At 45.1% G+C, this 24591-nt stretch overlaps 1 protein-coding gene across 4 annotated transcripts in view; it reads right to left on the minus strand.

Annotated features, from left to right (window-relative positions):
* The window catches only part of LOC138580186 (C-type lectin domain family 2 member L-like), a 517651-nt gene that overhangs the window by 332888 nt on the left and 160172 nt on the right, over positions 1-24591 (minus strand). For 3 of the 4 annotated variants that reach the window (XM_069650519.1, XM_069650518.1, XM_069650521.1), the window contains exon 3: positions 16711-16913. The exons of the other annotated variant lie outside the window; for it this stretch is intronic. In XM_069650519.1, the coding sequence (XP_069506620.1) occupies positions 16711-16913 (203 nt within the window). The remainder of the gene's footprint in view (positions 1-16710; positions 16914-24591) is intronic. 4 annotated transcript variants of the gene reach the window in all.

A 24591-nucleotide genomic window follows, 5' to 3' on the forward strand; every position in this document is an offset into this window, starting at 1 on the left:
TCTTGACACTCTTTTTTTCTGTATCTGGATGTCTTGCTCTGCATTCTTTTGCAGTAAGAGAGCCAGATCTTCTTGGAGATTGGCGGCATACTGCTTAGCCTCTGTTTCAGATTCTTGGCTACCCTGGAGCCTTTGCTCTGTAGAGTCCAGGTTAGTCTGGATTTTCTGCATTGCTTCCCCTTGCCTCTTTGTGAAGTCTACATGGTCTGCATACTTTTCCTGTACGACTCCTGTGTGGAGGTACACATAGGCCACTATTTTGGCAATTTTGCATTGCTCCTCTTTTATTTTAGGGGTCATGTACAATTCGCTAAGTGCATGATGCAATGGCCCCTTGTCCTGCCAGATATTAAGGTTGGTTTCAGTGACTTCTTGTTTTATTCCCTGCAGCCATACCTTTTTGTCCTGTTCTACCCATTCACCCCTGACAAACTATTTGTGCAGTTGGTGTTCCCTTGCAATATTGATTTCCACTGGGGTCGCCATTCCGGAAATATTAATTTCCTTCTGGCTTAATTCAGGGTTACTTTACTTTTGCAAACAGGCCCAACTCCTTTGAGTATTTCTTTCGAAGGGTGCTTCTACAGTGTAACACAGATGGTAACCCAACAAGGTGTATGTACCCTGTCAGCTAGCACGCTGTGTTAGACTGTCACAAGTGGTATGTCTAATTCAGGATCTCGCGATGAGCCCCCAAGCTGTAAGTGATTTCAATCCGGCACACACCCAAGTCAAAGCAAAGCATGTAGTGCACAACTGAAAACCTTATTTATTTTTGTCTACAAGTTCAATATACTGAACGATATACCACTCATATCACACGCTTCTCCTGGAACCCCCCCGGTCACATTGAACCAGGAATCGGGCTAGTTTGCAAAGGTCAATATTTATTTATGTATTTAAAATGTAATCACAATATGTTTTCATGGATAAACAACTATCACCAATGGGTGACAGAACACAGAATAATGTCTTTAATACACTAGGAATGAATAATGAGAAAAACAAATGCAGCACAGAAATAATAATTTTGTGTTGGTTCAGATCAGATAGCACTATGGTTAGAGGTTCCCCCTGCAACACCCCTCAACCCCCAATGGGCAATGCAAAGAGATGGGAGGAGAGAGCAGGTATTCAGGAATAGCACAAATCAAACAGAATATCAGTCCCACCTTCCCCCCATAAAACACAACAAGAGAAAAACAGAATTGACCTTTCAGCTGTCAGTATGGCTTTTTACAATTGTCTTTAGAATTGACTGGGCAAATTTGGTAAAAAAATACTGAAATTGTTATAAATTCCTATGGGAGCCCCTTTGAACAGTTGCAAACAATAACAAGCAATGATTTAGTCATCAGAAAACATTTCAAATCTTAAGGTCCAAGTCGGAAGCAGTTTAGAGCTATTTCACACGTGTAAACCTTTCAGATTTTTTAAATCGCGGCAAACCTTTCATTGTGCAATATTCACGATAATGGGAGATGGGTTCTATGGATAGCTACAGATGTCGGGCACAAGTAGGAGTTGAAATTCCGTTTCCATCACAGAAACTGAGGGAGTTATAGAGGTTTTAGTAAAGGTGGTTTTTGCGAGATAGGCGCGAGAATGGAAAACAGAAATGCACTTTTGAAAATGACAAATGGGTTTGCTTACACTACAGGATGTCTATGAAAAAGCGAATACCACACAGGGATCTTACAGTCACTTGATCAGGGTGACCTGCCTGCTAAGGAAACTTGACTTCTTCAGATGAGAAAAGGGTCAGCGCAAAGATGATTCTAACAATACTGGTTCTGAAGGAAAGAGAGGATGGGTTTGAGATAGGGATGAGACAATGCAAAGATACTCCTAACAATACTGGTTCTGAATGAAAGAGAGGATGGGTTTGAGATAGGGATGAGACAATGCAAATATACTAAGGGTCACAGTTCTTCCTATTAATACTCACAGGGTAAGTTATTAAATGGACCGTTAGCTCTGGTCATGGGATTGGTCTGGTCTAGGAAAGACAGGACATCAGGCACAGTACTGGATCATCTAGGCCGGTTGCCGGATTTGCACAGGATCTGCCCTTCAGGTCTATGGGTATTTGAATCAGCTGGATTGCGAGTTCCTCAGAAAAGCCAAGTGGTGGCAAGCCAGAGAGTTTCAGGATACTGGTTCAAAAGGCCGTCTCACACCACACAGCACTTTACCGAGTGGAGAGAATGCATTTGAGGATTTGGGCCTTGCTGGAAATCAAATAGTTCTCTATTGCTGGCAAGAGATTTGGCATCTGGATCTGGAAGAATATTAAAGCTGGATGTAGGATGCTGGATCAGAGAGCTTCTCTGGAATCAGGAAAGTGGCTGGATGTGTTGTCAGCTGTCTCTATTTATGCTATAGGATGACATCACAAAGGGGGTGTGTGGCCCGGCTTAGCTAAGCTTGCCCCTGTGAGCTGGGATAGGACCATACTACATCTCCTCCTTGATATTTGAGTAATTGGATCAAGGCCAGATTATGTCACATTTTATGATTTGCTTTACAACTCTCAGAGACCTCCCTTTAGCCACTGATTTCAAAATTGGATTTGATACTTAATGTACATTTCTACATTGTTCACCTTTATACAAATCACACATAAAGATGCCATATTTTACGTAGCAGCTATTCCTCAAAACCCCGCAGCGGTGGGATCTTGTCTCAACTTTCTACAGAATTTTGCCCTTTTCGCTATGAACACAATTTCCACATTTTATGCAAATTTCCAAAAATGTGTGTGTTTAACATAGGGATATATGTGTACATTTTCACAATTCTAATAGTAATGCATTTTGCATAAACCCATATATATTGCCATTCCTGTCCAGAACATGTCACACAGTTCTACCACCTCTTCACACTTGCAGCCAAAAATTAAATTAAAAACTGTCCTTTTTATATTTTTCACCATTTTGAATAGCAAGTTATGAGACTTTTACACATTTGTTCTTTGTTCATGTTTAGCAACAGATGGTCCGCCCCTTTTTGTCTCCCTGCAGTCCAGGGCATCCCCCTCCTTGCTTGTTTCTTCCAGAGGCCATTTACGACCCCCTTCACATTTCCAGTTTCCTGAGCTGAACCTTTGTCATTGTTCCTTTGCTTTCTGTAGACAAGATTCTGTTCCAACCCACAATTATCACCTCCCAGTGAGTTTCTGCTGAGAGGAAGGCCCTCCTGCTGGGAGAAAACCCTACTTTTCCAGTTCTTGCAGCTTCAGCCAGGCTAATTAACTTCTTAAATCCAGCAAAAACCGATTTTGTTACATCAAACATAAATACATTTCTTTCTTGGCCTTAAAATCTTTTGAAAAAAACACAACTAAAATCTGTATTCCATTTTGGCAACAATCCTGTTTATGTTTGCTAATCCAGCAGACTTTTTAGTTTTAGGTCACTTTTAAGTATCATCAGTACTCATCTGACAGCTGTCATTCAGGTATCCTTGGGTATTGCGCACCGATTTTGGCATAGGCTGCCAGTTCACAGACTTTGTATGTTTCAAAATGCTTCATTTGATACATGAATTTTAGCACCAGGCAAGATTGTGAATGTTGAAGTGTTGTGTTATGGGCATTTTGGAGTTCTTTTGCAACAAAGTAAATGTCATTTGTGGGCACATTTTGGGGTTTCACTTGCAAAGTGCTGCTTTTCTCTCTCTGCACTCTGTTTGCTGGTCATGGAGTCCACTGGCACATTTCTGCAGGATGTGCTCTATTCCACTGCACATGTACCATGGGTGACAAGTTGTGCATCCCTCTTTTGTGCGTTGAAACACAAGTTTCTTGTAGGTTTTTAGTGCGCACAAGGGTTTTGCCACCATTGTTGCTGTTTCTTTCCCCATAACTGGCAGGGTGATGCCGCATAGCATGGCGGAATGGGTCAATACATCTCAGAGGGGGAAGGAATCATGAAGCAATAAAGGGTTCGGTCAGGGGGAAGTATCGCCCCTCACTTGCCTTGGATTGACGTATCCCCCTCACTTTTCTGAGCAGATGATGCAGGACAAAGGTGCTCACTAGATTTTCTTTAATCCAATCCTATTCCAAAGGCTCTGGTAAACCACAAGAGTTTAAATGGTCTCCTGGAGCCACTGGCATGCAAAGGCTATGCATCTGTGTTCTTGTCAAATTGCAGATATTCATTTATTAGTGGGAAGGACACGCTGTGCATGTGGAAGGGGGTGGGGTTATTTGCAGTTTGCAAATTGAACTAGCTCCAATTTCCTGTTAAGTTTCTGTAATCAAACTAAGCAGCTGACATTGTCTCTTGCATTAACAAAATGCTGCTCCTTTTCTGCATGGCTAAGGGAATTGTTATGATATATGTCATTTATAATGCACCATAACACAAGTGGTTCAAGGCGCGACGAGGCAAGGGGGGATACAAAGGGAGGACAGACAACGATCCTACTAGGCCAAGTGTCATTCAGATCGCGCAAGTGCATGGGAAGGGGGAAAAGGAAAAGTGCGCGGGGGAAGGGAGTGTAAGTGCAGACAAAAGTGCTGGTAGGGGGACTGTAGGGATACAGAGCAACGGTCCCCAGGTGCAGGGGTTGCCAGGGAGGCAGTGGGAAATTGGCGGGGCCTGATCCAGAGATCAAAAAAGGGTGTCCAGGTAACCCGAGCAGTTTCAGTTAAGAAATCAGCAGGGGAGAGGGGGAGAGAAAGCCGAGGGAAAGAGGAAGGTTTTGAGGTGCTTCCGGAACCGGAGATGGTTCTCCTTGAGTTTCAGGGAGGCAGGAAGGCTGTTCCAGAGAGAGGCCCCAGCCGAAGACAGTAATCTGCCACCAACTCGTTGCTTTGAGAAGCGACTGACACTGAAGGAGTTGGAGGTGGATGAGCGACGAGCTCGAGAAGGAAGATATTTAGGAAGAGAGAGTTGAAGGTATTGCGGCCCTAGGCCCCAGAAAGCCTTGTGTACAATGCAGAGGGTTTTAAACTTAATCCTCGCAGCCATTGGGAGCCAGTGCAGAGATTTCAGTCCTGGAGAGATACGATCCCTGGGCTTGAGGCCAAGGACAAGTCTCGCAGTCCTGTTCTGGATAAGTTGCAGAGGGCGGAGAGTATAGGCAGGCAGATTTAGATAGAGGCTGTTACAATAGTCCAGCTTAGAGAGGACCAGGGCTCTGGAGACAGTGAGCTTCTGGGAGAAGGAGAGGAAAGGAAGAATACACCTAAGGAGGTGCAGCTGGTAGGGTGACTTCTTAGAGACATCGGAGATGTGAGGGGAGAAGGAGAGAGCAGAGTCGAAGATGACCCCGAGGATTTTAGCCTTGCAGGTGGGAGTAGGAAGATGGCCAAGAGAGGCCAGCCAGAGAGCTGCAGGGAAGGAGGGAGTGGGTGTGCCGATGAGTAGAATCTCAGTCTTACTGGCATTAAGGCAGAGGATGTTGGTGGCACACCACTCTTGGGTGGCAGACAGACAGTCAGAGATGAGGGACGGAGAGGAGGAGGCCGAGGGTAGCCTGAAAATGAGCTGGGTATCAGAGTTGGGACAGAGAGCGGCGATGCAGTGGGCAAGGAGTGCCAGGTATTGGTTGAAAAGCCAGGGGGAGAGGTTAGATCCCTGGGGGACACCAGAGGTGTAGAAAAAGATGTAAGAGAGGAAGGACCCCAGTTGGACCTGGGAGGGTCAGTTAGAGAGGAAAGAAGTCAGCCACACCAGAGCATGACGAGTGATACCCAGGTTATCACGGAGACGGTTGAGCAAGATGAGATTGCACGGGGTATTAGAGTCAAGGTTGGTGAGCAGGTCTTCATGGATGTTCAGGAGAGCAGTTTCCGTGCTTCTGGCAACTCTGAAGCCAAATTGATGTTCATGAAGACAACCAACAGATTCAGTGTGGAGATTAAGCTGGGAGATGGCCAGTTTCTCCAGGAGCTTGCCCAGGAAGGGAGTGATGTGTTTTTAGGTGCAACAAGACAATGGATGGAGGACAGAGGGAGGACAAGACAAATGATCTTACTAGGCCATGATCGTGCAAGTGCGTCGATGTAAAGTGCAGTGGGAAGTGCCAGGGTGAAGGAAGTGGGAAATGCTGTCAGTCCATCATTGCTCTAAGTAAGTGCAGCCAGGGCAGCCGTCTCAGGGTAAGTGCAAGGAGGCAGGGGACTGTGGGTTTCTAGTTACAGCCCCTTGGTGTGCAGTAGGCCCAGAGGCAGGGTAGGGGACACTGATCATGGAAAAGCCTGGTACCCATTAACACTCAGAGGGTAGCCAGCAGCCAGTCGGCACAGCCGACAGGTAGGTCAGCAGGGGAGAGAGAGAGATAAAGCGGAGGAGAAACAAATTAAGGTCTTGAGCTGCTTCCGGAACTTCAGGTAGTCCGGCTCAAGTTTGAGAGGGGCAGGGAGGCCATTCCAGAGGGAGACCCCTGTAAAGGAGAGAGATCTACCCCCACTCTCTGCCTGGAGAAGAATTTGAATTTTTGTTGAGGAATTTATATTGCACACCTGACAAACTAAGTTGTATTTGGGCGTTGCTGTCTCAAGAACCGATTCATATTGCCATGCCTCACTTAATGGATATTATTATTGGTACCATCTCCTTTACTCCTCATCACTAGCAGAACAGGTGGGTCTTAAGGACTTTGCGAAATGTGGGGAGAGTTTTTATCTCACAGATCTTTCGAGGTAATTTATTCCATAGTCTGGGGCCATAGACACCAAATCTGCGGTCTCCTTTAATCACGCACCTAGTGCATGGTACCTGGAGCAGGTCCTTGCCAAATGAGCACAACTGCCGAATTGACACATGACTTTTAATTTTGTCTAAAAAGTATCTAGGCGCTATTTTGTTAACACATTTAAATAGCAGACAGAGAATTTTACAGACAATCCGCTCTTTCAACGCTAATCAGTGTAAAGATCTTCTTAGGTCAGAAATGAGAGCTGATTTTTTTACCCTATACACTAACCTGACAGCCGCATTGTGTGCCACTTGTAATCTTTGCCGTTGATAGGCAGGTATGCCTGATAACAGTGCATTACCATAGTCCAGTCTTGAATTGACCAGTGGGCCGACTACCGTTGCGCTACCCTCATTTGCAATGAATGGCAGGATGTGTCTCAAGAGACGCAAGGAATGGAATGCAGACTTTATCTTTGCAACTACCTGTGCTCCACATCCCATCTTGTCCTCCCAGACACAGCCCAGGTTCTTAATTTTCTATGCGAATGTCAACTGTGCCCCTAACAAGCGAGGTGACTGTAGCTCCTTGCTATGTTTCAGATGGTATCGAGAGGCAAATAAAGCCACCTCTGTTTTACCAGTGTTCAGCAATAGCTGATGAGCACACATCCAGACCTATACTTCTTGTAAACATTTTTCCACTAACTCAAACGTGTCCTCTAAATTCTGTATCCTCAGGAACACCTAAGGGTCATCCGCGTACGAATGAAACTGTATGGAATATTTCCTCAGCATGTCCATGAGCAGTTTAAAATACAGGATAAAGAGCAGAGGGGAGAGCGAGGACCCCTGTGGGACTCCACACTTTTGTAACAGAGTCTGATAAGAAATCTGCAAGCCGTACTCTTTGTTCTCTTCTGGCGAGGAAAGATTCAAACCAAAGAAGGTCCTGTTCCATTACACTTCCTACCTCCCTCATGCGTTTTAGCAAGATCCCGTGATCCACTGTATCAAAGGCGGCGGACAGATCCAACATGATCAGCAGGGACATGTCCCCCATGTCCGCTGTATCCAGTAAATCTTCCCAGACCATCAGTAGTGCCATCTCTGTCCCAAAGCCCGGTCGAAAGCCGGATTTTAATGGGTCTAGGAGATTCTCTCATTCAACATGTTCCTGCAGTTGGGATGGAACAATTTTCTCCTGAATCTTTGCTGGCCATGGTAATCCTGCCACTGGTCTATAGTTCTGAAGATTCTTGTGGTCTAAGTTAGCTTTTTTTAACAATGGAGTAACCGCAGCTTTCTTCAAAGTTTGTGGTACTGCACCTGAACTAAGGGATTTATTAACAAACTTGGTGATGAATGGAGCAATATCTGAGGCCACTCGTTTAGCGACTGAGGATGGAATTGCAAACAGTGCATCGTTGGTTGCCTTTAGACCAGAGGGAAGTGAACAAATCCTCTCTTCAGATACTTCCATAAAAGCAAATGACTTCAGTCCGGCCTCCACATCTGCTCAGCAGCCCCACCCCTTTCGACATCAGCTTTGCCACCTGCCAATGGTTTCTGTAACCCTGTGCCCTCTAATCTAATTGCCTCTGTTATCCCCGATCTTCTTGGGGATCTCTCAGTTTAACTTCCACAATCTTTTCTTGTCTCAGGTCGATTTTATTTATGAAGTAACTCTTGAAGGCATCGGCCTGTGCTTGTGACGCTTCTGGTGCTGCTGATGCACACCCAGGTTTTGCTAGCTGGGAAATCACAGCATACAGTTCCAGAGGCCTGTTCATAACATTATCAATTTTCTCAGTCATAGATTTCGATTTGAGTCATACATTTCGATTTGGCCTTTAACATGGCCTTTCTATATTCCTTAAGGGTGCTCTTAACCTGTTATAGATTACCCTCTGCATGACTTTTGCTCCATATTGTCTCCACTGATCTCAGCTGTCCCCTTTTTTTTAGCTAGATCTGATGAAAACCAGGAGCTGGTAGCTTTCCTGACTGTTTTCTGTTGGAGGGGGGCCTGTTCATTACAGAGTCTATCCACAATCTCAGTGCCCTTGTTGAAAAATTCCTCACATGGCAGGGCTTCGTCAATCTGGGCAAGAGTATTTTTCAAATCCTCCCCTGAGATCTTCAATAAATCCTTGGGTTTCTGGTACTGGCCAATCCAAGGATTCATATGCTCCTTCGAATGTTTTCCAGCCAATGTCAATTCAAACACTCTGGCATAATGATCCGTCCATGATATTGGAATTGTGTCTAGGAAATGTATTATGTCTCCTCTATATATCAGGACGTCCAAAATGACCCAGGCAATGTGAGGAAGATGACACTAGAAGTTCCATAACATGCGCATCCAAAATCCCAATTAGTTCCTTACCATTTACTGCTGTTGTGTCCTCCGCCGAAAATTACCCAAACATAACAGCTTGTTATGCTTACTCCCCGTGTCTGTCAGAAAGAGATCCAAATTATCCAGGAAAGCCTGTGCTGGACCAGGCGGTCGGTATCCAAACAGAATTTTTATAGTTCTGTTTGGGGTGCACTCAATACAGGCATGCCCTATCTGGGTATCATCATCCCATTCTAAAGGTTGCAGGTGTGATAGTTTCAGTGGTGCTCTAATAATAGCTGCTATGCCACCTCTTCTTTTATCAGTTTCCATCAGGAAGATACAGTTCAGGTCCGGTGACACAATAAGCTCCTGAATCTATATTGCATGCTTCACCTCAGATCCAACATCGAGTAGCATTGCTCTAAAAACCTGTGTACTATAGTGACTTTCAGTAATCATAGTCTCCAACTTCTTAGTCCTCTCAATCCCCAAGTTCCTAGTTTTATCTAGGGTACGTAAAGAGATGGAGCCTCCCTCTCTCCCCAAGTCCTTTAGTTCCATGCTTGTGTAACATATCATATTGATGTTATTCTCAGATACCACCTAACTATAAAGTTTCTAAAGGTCTCACCCGGTGTACCTACTGGATAACATCAAGTAAATAAGTGCAGGAGCAGAGTTTCCTGCCACACGCCACACTTCGGCCACTAACAGGCCTATAACAGGCTTCAAAGCACTGATGCGGGCCAGTTATAGCCTGCGGCGCGTTCCCGGCACGTCAGAGTCGATGCGCGTGCCCAGGAACCCTGGGAAATGTAGGTTTTCCTCACCTGCCGCAACACAGTCAGATGGAAACAACAGTTTCTTCAGTTAACAAGTGGTTTTTACCCTCAATTCAATTATATACTAATCAAAGTGTATTCTTGCAAAAACACGTTACAATATAAAATCAGTTCCCCAATATTAATAAAATCCTAAAAAAGAAGCGTCTGACCCTCAGAGAGCTAGAGGTCGCTGACCGAAGGGCTCGAGAAGGAAGGTCATTTGGAAGAGAGCATTGGATGTAGTTTGGACCCTGGCCCCAGCAAACCTTGTGGATGATGGAGAGGGTCTTGAACTTGATCCTTGCAGCCACCGGGAGCCAGTGGAGAGATACGGTCCCTGGCCTTGAGGTGAAGGACAAGTCTCACAGTCCTGTTCTGGATTAGTTGCAGAGGGCGAAATGTAGAGGAAGGGAGATTGAGAAAGAGGCTGTTATAATAGTCCAGCCTAGAGAGACAGTCAGCTTCTGTGGGAAAGTGAGAAAAGGAAGAATACATCTGAGGAGGTGCAGCTGGTAGTGGCCTTTTTGGCAACGTCCGTGATGTGAGGAAAGAAGGAGAGAGTGGAGTTGAAGATAACACCAAGGTTTTTTGCCTCACACAAAGGCAAAAGGTAGAGGGCCAGGAGGGCAGCCAGAATTAGCGAGGGAAAGCAGGAGCAGGGGTCCAAAGGACATGGATCTCAGTGTTAATCGCATTAAGGCAGAAATCAATGGAGACGTGCCAATCCTGGATCGCGGATAAACAGTTAGGAATGAGCAAGAGAGGAGAAGAGGCTGAGGGGAACCTGAAAGAGAGCCGAGTGTCATCTGCATAACCCTGAAAGTTAGGGGAGAAGGTAGAAATCAGGTGGGCCAAAGGGGCCAAGTAGACATTGAAGAGCCAGGGTAAGAGGTTAGAGCCCTGGGGCACACCACATGTGGAGAGAGAGGTGGTGGAGAGAAAGGACCCAAGTTGGACCTGGGAGGGTTGGTACAGGAGGAAGGAGGACACCACTCCAGGGCCTGATCCGTGAAGCCCAGGTTCTCACAAAGTCGATAGGTCAGGACGCTGTGATCGACTGTATCAATGGCAGAGGAAAGGTCAATGAGGATGAGGACAGAAGGAAGGCTTGAATCAAGATTAGAGAGCAGATCTTCACTGGTGTTCAGGTGAGCAGTTTCCATTCCTCTCGCTTCTCTGAAGCCAGACTGATGGTCATGGAGAAAACCAGCAGATTCAGTGTGGGGAGTAAACTGGGAGATGGCAAGCTTTTACAGGAGGTTGCCCAGGAAAGGAGTGATAGAGATTGGGCGATAGTTTGGCAGACAGGTAGGATCGACAGAATGCTTTTTAAGGAGGGGGTGCACAAGGGAATGCTTAAGGAGAGAGGGGAAGGTTCCAGTGGTGAAAGAGTGATTGCAGAAATCGGCCAAGGCTGGAGCAAAGGGGTCAATGTGGTCCATGAAGGTTCTGGAGGAGCAGGGGTGCACCTGTGAAACTTTGATAGATCAGACTAGCTACAAACCTCGTCAGGTGTAGTTGGAGAGAAAGAGGAGAAGGGAGGAGGAGGGCGGCAGCCAGAGGGAGCCGCGAGAGGAAGAGGGAGAGGAAGAGGAGAGAGAGGACAGGATGTCCTTAGTTTAGTCCTTGCATTTCGTTTCAGGGTGGCGAGGTCGGAGTCATACCAAGAGTTGCACTTGGAGGCAGGCTTCAGATGTATTCTTATGACAGGGGCAAGGATGTCCAGAGTGTTGGAGATAGAAAGATGCAGGTTCGAGAGGGCTGTGTCAGAGTGTGAGTCAGCTGCAGGTGTGGGAGGAGCAAAGAAAGTAGCGGCAAAGGCATCCACTGACACACGCTTCATGAGCTGAATAGGCGGCAGTGCTGGTGTGGGCTTAGCCTGCGGGACAGAGTGTCAGGTGGGAGAAGAGCAGAAAGTAGTCAGTCCAGAAGAGAGGAGTGGTGAGAGGGTTGGAGAGGGGGTTGTCTGAGGAGATGAGAACATCTAAGGTATGCCCGGCAGAGTGTGTTGGACCAGAGGGTAGAATGGAAAGAGAGAGAGTGTCACAGAGGTAGCAGAAGAGCCCCAAGGAGGCATTTGAAGCATCCATGTGGATCTGAGATCTCTGAGAAGGAGAAGTTGAGAGGTAGAGGCAAGGACAGAAGAGGAGAGGCCAACCCACTCAGAGGAAGAGGGTGATCTGGTCAGGTAGCCGGTAGATGGTGGCAACAGTCAGAGAGAGGCCAGGAGAGATATATAACCTGCAGACCAGGCATTCCAAGGAGGAGTAGGCCTGCGTAGGAATGACAGCAGCAGCAACCCACTCTGCAAAGATCAGGGCTACTCCCCTTCTGGGTCGGTTGGTTCTGGGTTCGGAGAGGATCTTGTAGCCATCAGGGAGGAGAGTGTCAAAACCTGTGACAGAGATGACCATGAAACAAGTCTCGGTGAGAATGAGGACATCCAGGTCAAGGTCTTCGAGGAGGTGGCAGATGCCAGAGGAGTGTTTGACAGCAGAGCGAGAGTTGAGAGTAGCGACTTGGAGCAGGTTACCAAATTTGAAAGACTTCCGTGGTGGTGTACCTGCTTGAGGTACGCCCTGGGGAAGTGGTAGAGGAGATTGAGCGTGGGCGAACGAGGTGGCATAGTATTCATAGAGGAGTAGGAGGGGTGCCAGAGAGGCGGCTGAAAGAATAGGTGGCGGAGGAGACAGTGAGGTGCTATTAGGAGTAGCAGGAGAAGGAAGGAAGTTGATGAGACGTAGGAGATGTCTACCAAAAAGGAAGAGATTGGGCTGAGGGCCCTGGACCATGATGGTACCATTTAGATAGACATTCATGATGGCTTTGGAGGACTGGAAGGAGGCCATGAGGACCTCCCATCTGGTGCCATCAATAATGGGAGAGGAGGAGATAGGAGAGAGATCAGAGACAATGTGAGGGGTTCATAGGTCTGGTGCGGGAACGACAAAGAAGATGTTGGTGAGAGTCTGTGTATTGGAAGCATTGATGTAGGTAACAGTGATAGCGAGGCCTGAGTTGGAGACCAGGATGTCTCTCTTGAACCTCTTCCTTCCCAACTTAGTGAGAGGGATAGGATAGGAGATAGAGTAGCAGTTAGAGAATATGGGGGAGATGGAGAGCACCATAGAGGGTTCAAGGGGGAGTAGGAGGGAGTGAATGAGAGAAGAGTGATTCACAGCCCAGCACTGCATAGCACAGGATGCAACAAGGGTGGTCCATGGGGGGGGTCAAACAGTGGGAACACACAGTAGGGCAGACAGGTACACATAATAGTATAAGGTACTCCCAGTGGGATGGGGACCTAGAGAGTGGGAGAGAGTCTAATGGGACACGTAACAGTGCCACAGTGACCACAATCAAAAACACCCAGATTTTACTTTTCTAAAAAGAGGGGAAAAGGCCGAGTTTACACCCAGATTCGACTTTCCAAAAAGGAGGGGAAAAGACCTAGTTTTCAACACAGCAGCAATGGCGAGAGAATGTGGCTTTCCTGGGAGATGTGAGGGAGGCTGAACAAGACCATTTACTGAGATGCTAATGTGTGGTGTGGAAGCAGCAATGGAGTGATATGAGGGGGAGGGGGTGCAATGCAGTGAGTTCTCCCCCTCCCCTGATTGCACCTACATCGGCATGCACAGCAGGTTGATGGCTGCAGGCTTCCCTGCTTCCCCGGCTGACACCGGCCGGCACCAACTGAAGACGCATCCACTGGAGCTGTCCTTAGCCTTGGGGTCCTTCACTTAGAGTGCTGCCAAAGCAGGGGCTGCCTAGAAGGCCGTCGGATAAGGGCCCAGTTCACCCAAGGGAGCACGATGGGGCAGGGGGAGGTAAAGGGAAGCAAGGACACGGAGGGCCTAGGGAACTCTTGCAGCCAGGAGTCAGAAGAGGAAAATATTCCTTATGAATAATGATGTCCTAGAGAGGTACTGTGCTGTCATGAGTGAAACAAAAACACAGCAGCTGGTAACAAATATATTTAAAATTGTCATATAAGTTAAAGGAAATCAGCACATTGCAAAAACCCGTAAAAAATAAAAGAAGCACAGATGTATAACCCTATGTTTCACCTGGAATAAGCTTGTCTGCAGGTGCACTCCTTGTGCAAGACTGTATGGTACCACCTGTTAATCGTGTGTTGTACTCGTCTGCAGGAGGCATATATTAGTACCAGGCTAAATAGTGCCACCAATTAATGGCTTACGGCACTCTAAGAGTGACTTGTTTGGGCAATCCACTGAGAACCAACTCTACTGGTGGTGACATGAGGGGCCCCCACTCTACTGGTGGTGACATGAGGGGCCCAGATGATGTCTCATCACTAGGAAGTGGGTAATGTCTCAGCCACACAGTGAGGCAACAGGGTGTGTGGTGACACCGGCTTGGCCAGACAACACAGGAGGATGCGACGCTCAGCTAAAGTGTATTGAGACTTCACTTTTCTGCTCTAAGGAGCTGTGTACAAGACACCAGGAAGAACATCTGTAAACCAGGTGTGAACATCTGCAAGATCTAAAGCAGGCAGAGGTGTGGCAGTAGGGAAGACTGAGCGTGTGGCTCCCACTAAAGGACATTTATAGTGTCCATATCGTCCTCTGGCCCTGAAGTGGGCTCCTCAAGCACCAATGCATCCCCTTGGTTCCCCCTTTGGAGATGTCCCACCTTTGTACGGATTCATGCCGACACTTGTGTTTCTGCACGGCCGCAGCTTTTGACCAGGGTCATTCATGCAGCAGAACAAAAAATAAATTGAGTCATTGGTGAATATGGCCATTGCCACACACAAATCACTGTCATGTTGGCCAACATCACCTCAACATCCTCAGTGAGACACATGACAGTTCCACACATGTTACTCTGCAGAGTGGTAATACACAAAACTCACGCACATCTCCACGCCCACATGCCATTGCACAAAGTTGAAAACGGCCCACAACCTGACTGTCTGTCCTCTTATTATGGCAACCTATATTGCACATTCCCAATAATGCCGCATATCAGCAGTCTGATTCTCGTTGGTGCTTTGCAAAGTATGCCATTAGCAATACAAAGACAGGTGGGGGTTGATGAGTTGCAGGCTCAAGCAAATGGCAACACAGGGGAAGGGCTTTAGGCTAGAGACTCAGCCTGCATACCATGCCAGGTCCTATGGGCCACCAGACACCAGGTGAATGGTTGTGCCCTATGTAGTGTTGTGTCCTATGTAGTGTTATGCACCAAGGCAGTTATATAATGACAACATTGAATGCACCTTGAGATGCTCCATCACAATACATACAGCATGTGACATGTCATTGTCACATCCACCAATTCAGACATCATGGCCAGTGTCATGGCAAGTTCTGGAAGAAGAAGCACCGACAACTCCAGTGCTGCTGTGAACACACCACTTCAATGGTTGGATGTGTGTCTGGGACACATCTGTCGCACACTGGTCTGGTTGTGTTTAGTTTCTTTTGGCATTTGGTCAACATTGAGAACACACACAGAGGCATCCTTTGGTGGGCTCTCAGTGGATGTTCCCAAAATAGAAAGGAGTGGACAATTGTCATGCCAGCAGCGGGATGCTGCAGTGTGGCTCTGCACCATCCACATATACAGTGACTGTACCCTATGGCAAGAGTGTGTAATTAGGACACATTGCAGTGATCTGTGCATACACACCCCTGTCTGTGTTCAGTCCCTTCTCCCTGGCTCTGTATTGTTTGTTAATAGCGCCTTGGCCATGTTCCTGTATCACTGGATTTCGAATTCTGTCTGCTTTTTAGTATTTCCTGCTTTCTGAATTCCCTTTCAATCATCCATTTTGAAGTCAGTCCCTACCAGTGCTTTCCTGTTTCTACACGGTCCTGTGTGTCTGTTGTATAGTTCTGCGACCTTGCTGTGTTCTGCAAGATAAATCTGATCCTTTAGACACCCCTGTGTTGTCCTGCCCTTACATGAATGACAATGTTTTCCTTTCTATTCTGTAAGCACTATTCATGCGTGTCCCCTTTCAAGAGTCTTACTTACTAGGTCAACCTCCTATAGCCTTGTGGTGCCCTGGTGTGACTTTGTCAGCTTTGCTGGTATCACAGGTGGTGTTTCTCATCCTTATGTGTAATGACGTGAAGTTACTTTATATGATACCATCTGGGCTGTCAGCTCACAGATGGTGCCATTGCATGACCTGTATGAGGGGTTAGTGCTGACAGTACATGTAAGAGCAATTGTGGGTGAGGATCTTGCTGTCTTTACTTGTAATCTAAGAAGCTTCTAAGCGCTTATCCCATCTCACGTTTCCTATACATGTATTGATTTAAGTTCTACTTGCACAACCTGGATGTTAGCGTGCATGTATGAAGTTACGCCTGGGAACAGGATTGTGGTGAAGGTGGGTTTATTTAAGTAATTCTCTTCAGAGCCCAGCAGCACAGCATCCATCCATGCAGCCCCCTCTCACTTCTCAACCGCCCCCATACCACTCCAGACTCCCCATGCACTCACCCTTCCACACAGCACATCAGGGGACACCTACACGCTGCCAGCACACTGCTGGTGGACTCTGTAGAGGATTACCTTCACTGCAGTCGAGCTTCTCCAGTCTATCAGTTCTATTAGTTCAAACGGATTTGAAACACAGACAAGCCGTGTCTGACAAAGCAACAACCGCTTTGCAGTGAATTAAAGCAAATGAAATTTAGCAGAAGAGTTACATTAAAAAAATGAAATTACAAATGTTGTACTAGTGATAAACTACTAGTGACTGACCATGTGCCACAGTGGCCCCGGCTGATTGCCTCGGGCTGAGTGTATGCCGATAGTGTGGCGCATCTCTGGTTATGTACTTCCACCTGCAGGGGTATTTGTCCAAGAGAAACGCATATTGTATTTATGTTGTATATATTCTCACCAGTTCCTCCTGGGCGTCGATGAGAGCCAGTGATGCGTTATATGAGGAGCAGAAGCGCTGGCTCTCCTCCCACTCCATTTCCTCCTTGGAGAAGTGGTAGCATGTCCTTCCATTGTAGAACCAGTCCATGGGGCACGACTCTACGCGGGGTGGTGTTGCCTCTATGCAGGGTGGTGTTGGGACTTCCGGTGGGGAGCGTTTTACTAAAAGAAAGAATGTGAAATAATCTTTACCTACTGTACATTTCCTCTAGTCCTCAACTTATTGTTAGCATTATAATAGGTCACAAGGAATGTATGAAACACTCCGCTCCAATTGGCAGGATCTCTTGGTTCTGATGGACATCTTGTGGGAATAATGATGCACTGGACAGGCTAGGGCTGTGTTTAGGGCGTCACCGTAGAAGTCAAATAATGTTTGAGGTTATCGGTGCATCAGGAGGTCTTCCAATGAAAGATAGAATGTGTTGGATCTGACATAGAACACAGACTGTAAGCATTAAACATTTGCTGTTGCATTGTACAGCCCTAAGTTCTATTCTGAAGTAATACCCGAGTTTCTACACTTGTAGTGTCATTTATGGGGGATGTAAGCAACTTAGTATTAGGGTGTGATTTTTTTGATACATCACATAATCAAGCTATGATATGAGAGGTATGAGATTGAGAATATGTTAAACATTAGATGGAATGTAAACAGTTTCTTATAATCCTATATGTTGTGTGTGTATAATATATATGAAAAACATTACATACCTTTAATCGTCTTTCTGATACTTGTATCTGCTTAGATTCACATGCTTTGCATAGGGCATGGCGCAGTACATGTCACAGTAGGGAAAATATTAAAGAAACACCCTGTCAACTTCCTTTTTTATATCAAAATTAAATGATACAATACTCTGCTCCAACCATTAGATGTCAGCCTATGCAAAACATGTGATTCTAAGAAGTTCCACAAGCCTCAGAAATATATATATAATATATATTTAGGATAATATGTAAACTATATTATTTGATATATTTTTAGTTTTGACTATTAGGTGGGGCTAAGAGCCACCTGCAACCCAATACTATTGCATTTGAGTACAGCTAGAGAGAAATGGCAAATGAGGTGGGACACAAAGCTTGTAGTTGTTGTTTGGTTATTTTCCCATCCATTGGCTGTGCATGCCCATGTTAATCCCTATGGTCATTCCCACCCACTTCCTGCCCATCCCTGACCAAAACACATCCGACTGGTATCTCTTGATCTAGCCTTACCATCAAACGCTCTACTCTAAGTGCCTGTCCGTGTTTTTTCAAATCAGTCTACTTAGATTTAATACAAAATTGGAACTGTAAACGGCTTCTGGTATAATACAAATGTTTTCCTTCTGCAATTTGATTTATAATACCATGCGTGTCCTTCACTAAGTCCTGTAAAAAACAAGCATTGGGCAGAGCCAAAATATTTGACTTGTGTAGAAGTATGCCAATGCTGTTATATTTGTGAAGGAATATTGTGTTAACGCTCTATTTAATCACATTGCCACTAAATACTAATTTAAAAAAAGCATTGAGAGTGTTGCAAATGAAGACACATGTTGTTTTCAGGCGCTATAATTATGTCATGTCATTTCTGAACCGCGAGAGACATAATGACAACATGTACTATGTTGTGTGTTTCCCAAAGGACCTCTGAATATGGAGATAAGTAAGGTTTCTCAACTGTAAATGGACAGAAAGGAGGGAAAAATGTCATTTCATTTACCGATGTGCTTAGCCAAAAGTGAGAAGGGTCTGAGAAAGGTGAATCCTGAAATCAGTAAAAATTCACACTTTTTATGTGTGTTTGGAAGAGAAGTTTGGAATCATTTGCCATGATTGACACAGGAGCCCAGGCCACAATTATGTCCAAAGAATTGGTAAAAAGTATCAATGAAGGGAGATCTCCACAGAATCAGATCAAAGTGAGGCAGAGTGATAGTACATACCTTTAATGGTGGGGAGGTGTCTATCGAGGGTGTCACCGAGGTTGACATAAAGATAGGAAAACACAGAATGAAACGGGAATTATTGATCACATCTATTTGTGAAATTCCATTCTTGATGGGAACAGATTGCCTGAAAAGATGGTCTCTTCTCATTGATGGGCTAAACGGGGTCCTGTGGTCTCTAACAAAAAAAACATTAAGGCCCAAGAAAATAAAGTCACAAAACAGCAGAGTAAATTAATGCCATACTGTTGCCAAATTGAATGATGCAGTGGAAGTGGACCTACAGAATAGCTGTGTGCCTAGTGTCACTGTCATTTTGATGTGTCAGGAAAAAATGCAAAGTGAAAAAGAAAAACAATCTATGCAGATTTATTTGGACCCTAGGAAGAAATGGCAAACTGAAATAGATAACACACATTGCGCTTTTATTTAAAAGAAGAGAAGTGCAAACAGAACACCATTCCTAAAGCAGACACAGAAAAACACACCACCACCCTTGCTGAAATACACATGGAAGATGAGCAGCCATGGATTCACATTAATATAAATGTCCATTCTAAAATGATAAAAGCCACTTTGGCGCTTGAACAGGAAAGGAGTTTTATTAATGAGAAACTACTGCAGAGAATAATGAAAAGGGAGGTGATCCCAAAATTTAGAATTAAAATCCAAAATGTCTCTGGTTTGGACAATCCAGATTTTGAAAATCGAATTGCAGGAAGGTGCATGCTAAAGATAAATATTGGCCAAAAAACCCTCTACCACAATGTGTGGATAGTGAGTGGAACACAACATGATTTTTATCTGGGCAATGATATCATGCACAGAATGTGCATGGTGTTAGATTTCCTTAAAGGATAGTTCCGGGACTTTTTTTTTTTATTGTCCCTACGGGTCGGCCATGTGTTTGTAAGCATAAATCGGTAGATCGTAGAAAACTTTCCTATGGACCTTACCCGACTTTTCGCCCATTATCGCACTCGAAATCAGCCTCCATTGTGTGATAATCCTATCATTTCCCCACATCTACCTGGCTCACCTGCCTTTGCGGCACTAAATCAAATCCCCCGCCCCTGAAACAGACTTCATCAAAACATTCATATTCCCCGCCTCTATCCGTGACGTGACTGTGCTGCGTAGGCAAACGCGCCCAGGCGTCTTCTGCGCGACTCCACACAGAACCCGGAAATCAACACAGATCAGCTCACAACACAGCGCGCCACAATTCGGAATATGAAACTGTACTTTTAAATCAAACCGCAAGATTGTAAATGTGGTAAAGTACATTTATTTGACATCAAATGTTTAGAGAATATTCAGCGATTTGCATTTTTATTTGCTCACGTTCCAAAAAGTTCGTTTTGAGGAACGCGATGGTCCTTTGCTGTACACAGGGTCTTAGATCATCTCACAATACAGCGCCACAATTCGGAATGTGAAACTGTGGTTTAAAAGCAAACGGCAAGATTGTACATTTGGCAAAGTACATTTATTGGACATCAAATGTTTAGAGAATATTCAGCGATTTGCATTTTTCTTTGCTCTCGATCCAAAATAGTTCGTCTTGAGGGAAGCGATGTTCGTGTGCAGTACACAGGGTGTTGGTTTACGATAAAAATAAGCTCTTCGGTCGCACTGATAATCGCATGGCTGTTCCAACAACGAGGCACTAGGCCACCACAACGGTAGGTATGTTGCATCTAACCGTTAGTACTGCGTAAGGGCATACTTGTACTTGGCGATCGTCCCATAAAATGGTCAGGGTGGTAACGTTGTTCACGCGGAGAAGCAACTGGCGGCTGTAGAAGCCGTCCGCCGGTGTCTGGTACTCGTGACACAGACAGTAGTGTATGATGTACCTAAAAACATAAAAAATGAAATTAGTCTCACCATCAGATCTTTATTAAAATTATTCATTTCATAGCTAGGACAGCGCTACTGGGTATAATACGTCCTTTCCAGTAACCCACCCCCTCTCCTCCGCCTTTTTCAGAGCCGCCTGAGCGCCAGTGGGGGGGGGGGGAACAAGGAGAAGACAGACAACGATCCTACTAGGCCAGGTGTCATTTCGATCGCGCAAGTGCAGGGGTAGGGGGAAGGTAAAAGTGCAAGGGGAAGGGGAGGGGGGAAGTGGAGTACAAGGTAAGTAGCATAAAATAATAAATACATAGGGCCAGCTGGTGGCAAGTGCAAGATAAGTGCAGAACAAGTGCTGGGAAGGGGGGGCTGTAGGATACTGAGACAGTCCACCAGTGCAGGGGTTGACAGGGAGGCAGTGCAGGTGGAGAGTGGAAGGACCCAGGACCGAGGTCGCAGACAGTGGACCAGTTGTAGCAGGGGAGAGGGAGAGAGAAAGCAGAAGCAAAGAGGAAGGTTTTATATAAGGTTAACAAAACAATATGCCACATAGAACGAACAAGTACAACTTAACCCGTCTTTAAAACTACTGTCTAGTAATTAAATTGCGGTATAAACTCATCTAAAGAGTTACTTACATTATATTTGCATTTTCCATTGTGTCTGTGCGTAGGGCAGCCCCGAAATATCACTCCTTCTATGCCGACGTTATTTCTTCTAATGAACGTGGCTATCGTTTCTGAAATTTTATTCATTATCGTTTTTTACGTTATTGCACCACAGCCCCAAAAAGAAGTCTTTCGGGATGGTCCCGGCCTGTCAAGGTCAAATAACAATAGAACCTTATACTCAGTCGTGGGCCATTCCGGCACCCGAGCAAAAAATCAAAGCAGCTGACCTTCACTTTCAAAGAGCACACATTCCTATTCCTAGTTAGCTACATTCAGTCTAAGGCCATCTCACAGGACTTGAAATTTCCACTCCATCTTTGCATTTTATTTGCAGCCCCAGAGAACCATAAATACGGAGACATTCTATATTTTTTGAAAAATTATTTATATTACTGTTTGGTTTAATTTAATGCGCAAATGAACAAGGTTGGATAGACACATTGCATGTACACTGAGCAATGACTTTTATTTACACATTACATAGATACACATATTCAATGGGCCTGCGACATGAGCAGACTCGAGAGCAAAGTCACAGGTGTGGTTCGCACTACTGCATGGTGAAGGGAGGGGCAAGGGTGGAGAGACACATTGCATGTACACTGAGCAATGACTTTTATTTACACATTACATAGATACACATATTTAATGGGCCTGCGACATGAGCAGACTCGAGAGAACAGACAATCAAATTACAATCATTTAAACCGTGATGTGTATGTCTCAATGAGCTCTGCTTTAGGTGGACATGGAACAGAGGCAATGTTGGGTGGCAAAGCAGTTGTCCCCTGCAGAGGTTCGTTCACAACTCCATGTATGTGCCTATCTAGCACATCAACAATTAGTCTCTCAATAAACTCATATTGCATATCCTCAAACACTGGTTTGATCACCCATTGTTTACTTCTTTTAGTGAAGGCCTTATTGTAGCGAAGCGTCCCTAAAGTTCCGGTCGTCCTACTTTGTTGACGGCCAACATTATGGTTATGTGCCAAGACCGCTAGAAGAGTCCGATTTATCATGCCCTCCATGCCAAAATGCAATCGTTTCGGCCTGTACTTTAGGCACATATTGTGGAACACCTCCAAATCTCCTGTGTGGCAGAATTCCGTGAGTCCCCTCAAATCTCTTGTTATAGTTTTATCAAATACAATCTTTTCAATGGCTTTGTGAGTGGGTGATGAAGGAATCAACCACTTCTTCTTCCGTGCCTCCTCTGTGGACAAATGGCCATGTTCACAATTGTGGAAATATTGGTTTGTGGTCCAACGGTGAACGTTTGTACAGTGTAACATTACTGACCGCCATTTTTCCAGTAGAATTTCCAACGACCCTTCACATGTTTTTGAGCTCCACCAAAGATGGTTGCTGATTGACTTGGACCACTGTGAAATACCTTGCATATCTTTTTTTTTACCTGCAGCCGACATTTTTTTATTGATTGTTTTTGCAAGATGCCATACATAAAATTGGTGATTTATATTTTTGTACTCTTCTCTCATTGTCTTGGCAATTGAAACGTGTCTGTCCGTGGCTATCAGGTCGATCACCATTCCCCGCGATTGTAGTTCTTGCAATGATGCTACAAAGCCAACTTTCTCCATGGCCACTGAGGATGTACTTTGTGACACCTGCACGACCACCGAACTCACAATTTTCTTACTTTTCATGTCCTGAAAGTGGTAGGTGCAGTACTTGGCTGAAAATCCTGGGCTGTCGCACCGTCCATCGCCGGCTAGCCTGAACCGTTTGCCCGCGAATGTACTTTCAATAGACATTTTTTCCATTCTCCAAGCTTCGCTAATGGCTGGAAATAGATAATCTGTTTGGTATTTGTAGAACTGAGTTTTCGCAATGAAATGGATTCCCGCAAACTGAAAGAAATATTGTAACTTTTTAAAACTTGAACCACTAAAAAGTGCGGCCGCTGCACAAAGTAGATTGCCTGCTGGCAGTTGCCCCAGCATGGGTTGTGCAGACCATGAGAACGGATGATATTGTGTACAGGTGGCATGTATTTTAAGGTTACTGCCTCGAATTGCACGAGTCACATTAATCAATGGCTCCCCACATACTTCCCCACCAACCGAATGCCCACATTTCATCATAATAATAATATCCATCAAACAACTATCGAATACAATGAATTTGGCCTCTTTCCTTATACTGTCACTCTGCATCCCAGCTGGTTCGGCCTGTAACGTTGAGGACATGTCACTCACATGAAAGGTACAATCTCTGATATCGTCTTCCGCCATGTTCAGTGATATTGATGGTGTTTCATTGTCGTCCATTTCATTCTCTTCCATTGCAACATTTGTTCCTTCTCCGGCGATGGGAGAAAAAAACAATTTCTTCAACTTTCTCGTGCTCTTACTTTTTGCGGGTGTGGATTCTGTCAATTGATCTCCGACTGCATCCGAACTACCAGGAGGAAATTCACTATCAATGGCTGGTGGTGGTATAGCTCCGTTGTCAATCACTTCATATTCTTCCCATTGGCACGATGCATCTCCAGTCTCAAGTCCCTGCCAAAAGGTTTAACAAGCAACATCTCTTGTTCGCTTCACTGTCTGTGTAGATCTAGTTCGTACACCCACTCGCAACTAGAGGACAGATTGGAAAAGGGATGTTCAGTTTAAACACAGCTTACAGTATTGAACTATTAACAGTGAAAAACAACATAATATAGTGACCGGGACACTAACGTTCCTTTGCTTTCTTTTCTTTGAAACTTTCTTGCCTCGAACTTCAACATCTGGACGCTGTTGCTCCGACTCGTGTGTGCATGTCTCCACTTCCTCTCGCGCTGCAACGACTATATTGTCATGATAAGCACATCCATCACGCACTGACGCTCCATCGACTCCCTGAAACATAGAACTTTCATTAGTATGTATAATAATATTGAAAACACAAAATGTACTTGGGGACCAATACCCATACGTACATCACAATAGCAAAACTCGAATGAACGCATTGTGTAGAACATTCAAACGACAATTATTCACGCATTGTTTATCTAGTTAGATGGAACTGTCAAGATCCATACCTCGGGCTCCACATAGACTTCCATTGATGATATTATTGAAGATGACGCTTCAGCAACTCCCTGAAACACAGTAATTGCATTAGTATGGTTTTCCATTTTGTTAAAAAGAACATAAACTTTGTGCAGGCGTCAACGGCTCATCTAAATAGACCTGCACAAATGATCAGTTGTCTAAAATAAATAATGGATATCTAAATATGATTCGATTTGCTCCATCGTTGGAAGTGTCACCACCCAGAGATCTGCATCAACTACTAGGGGTGATGTTCTTGTAGAAGAAGCTCCGTCATCTCCCTGAAACATAGTACTTGCGTTATTAAAGA

This window comes from Ambystoma mexicanum, chromosome 3p, assembly GCF_040938575.1.
Source record: "Ambystoma mexicanum isolate Mex_15411 chromosome 3p, UKY_AmexF1_1, whole genome shotgun sequence".
NCBI lineage: Eukaryota > Metazoa > Chordata > Amphibia > Caudata > Ambystomatidae > Ambystoma > Ambystoma mexicanum.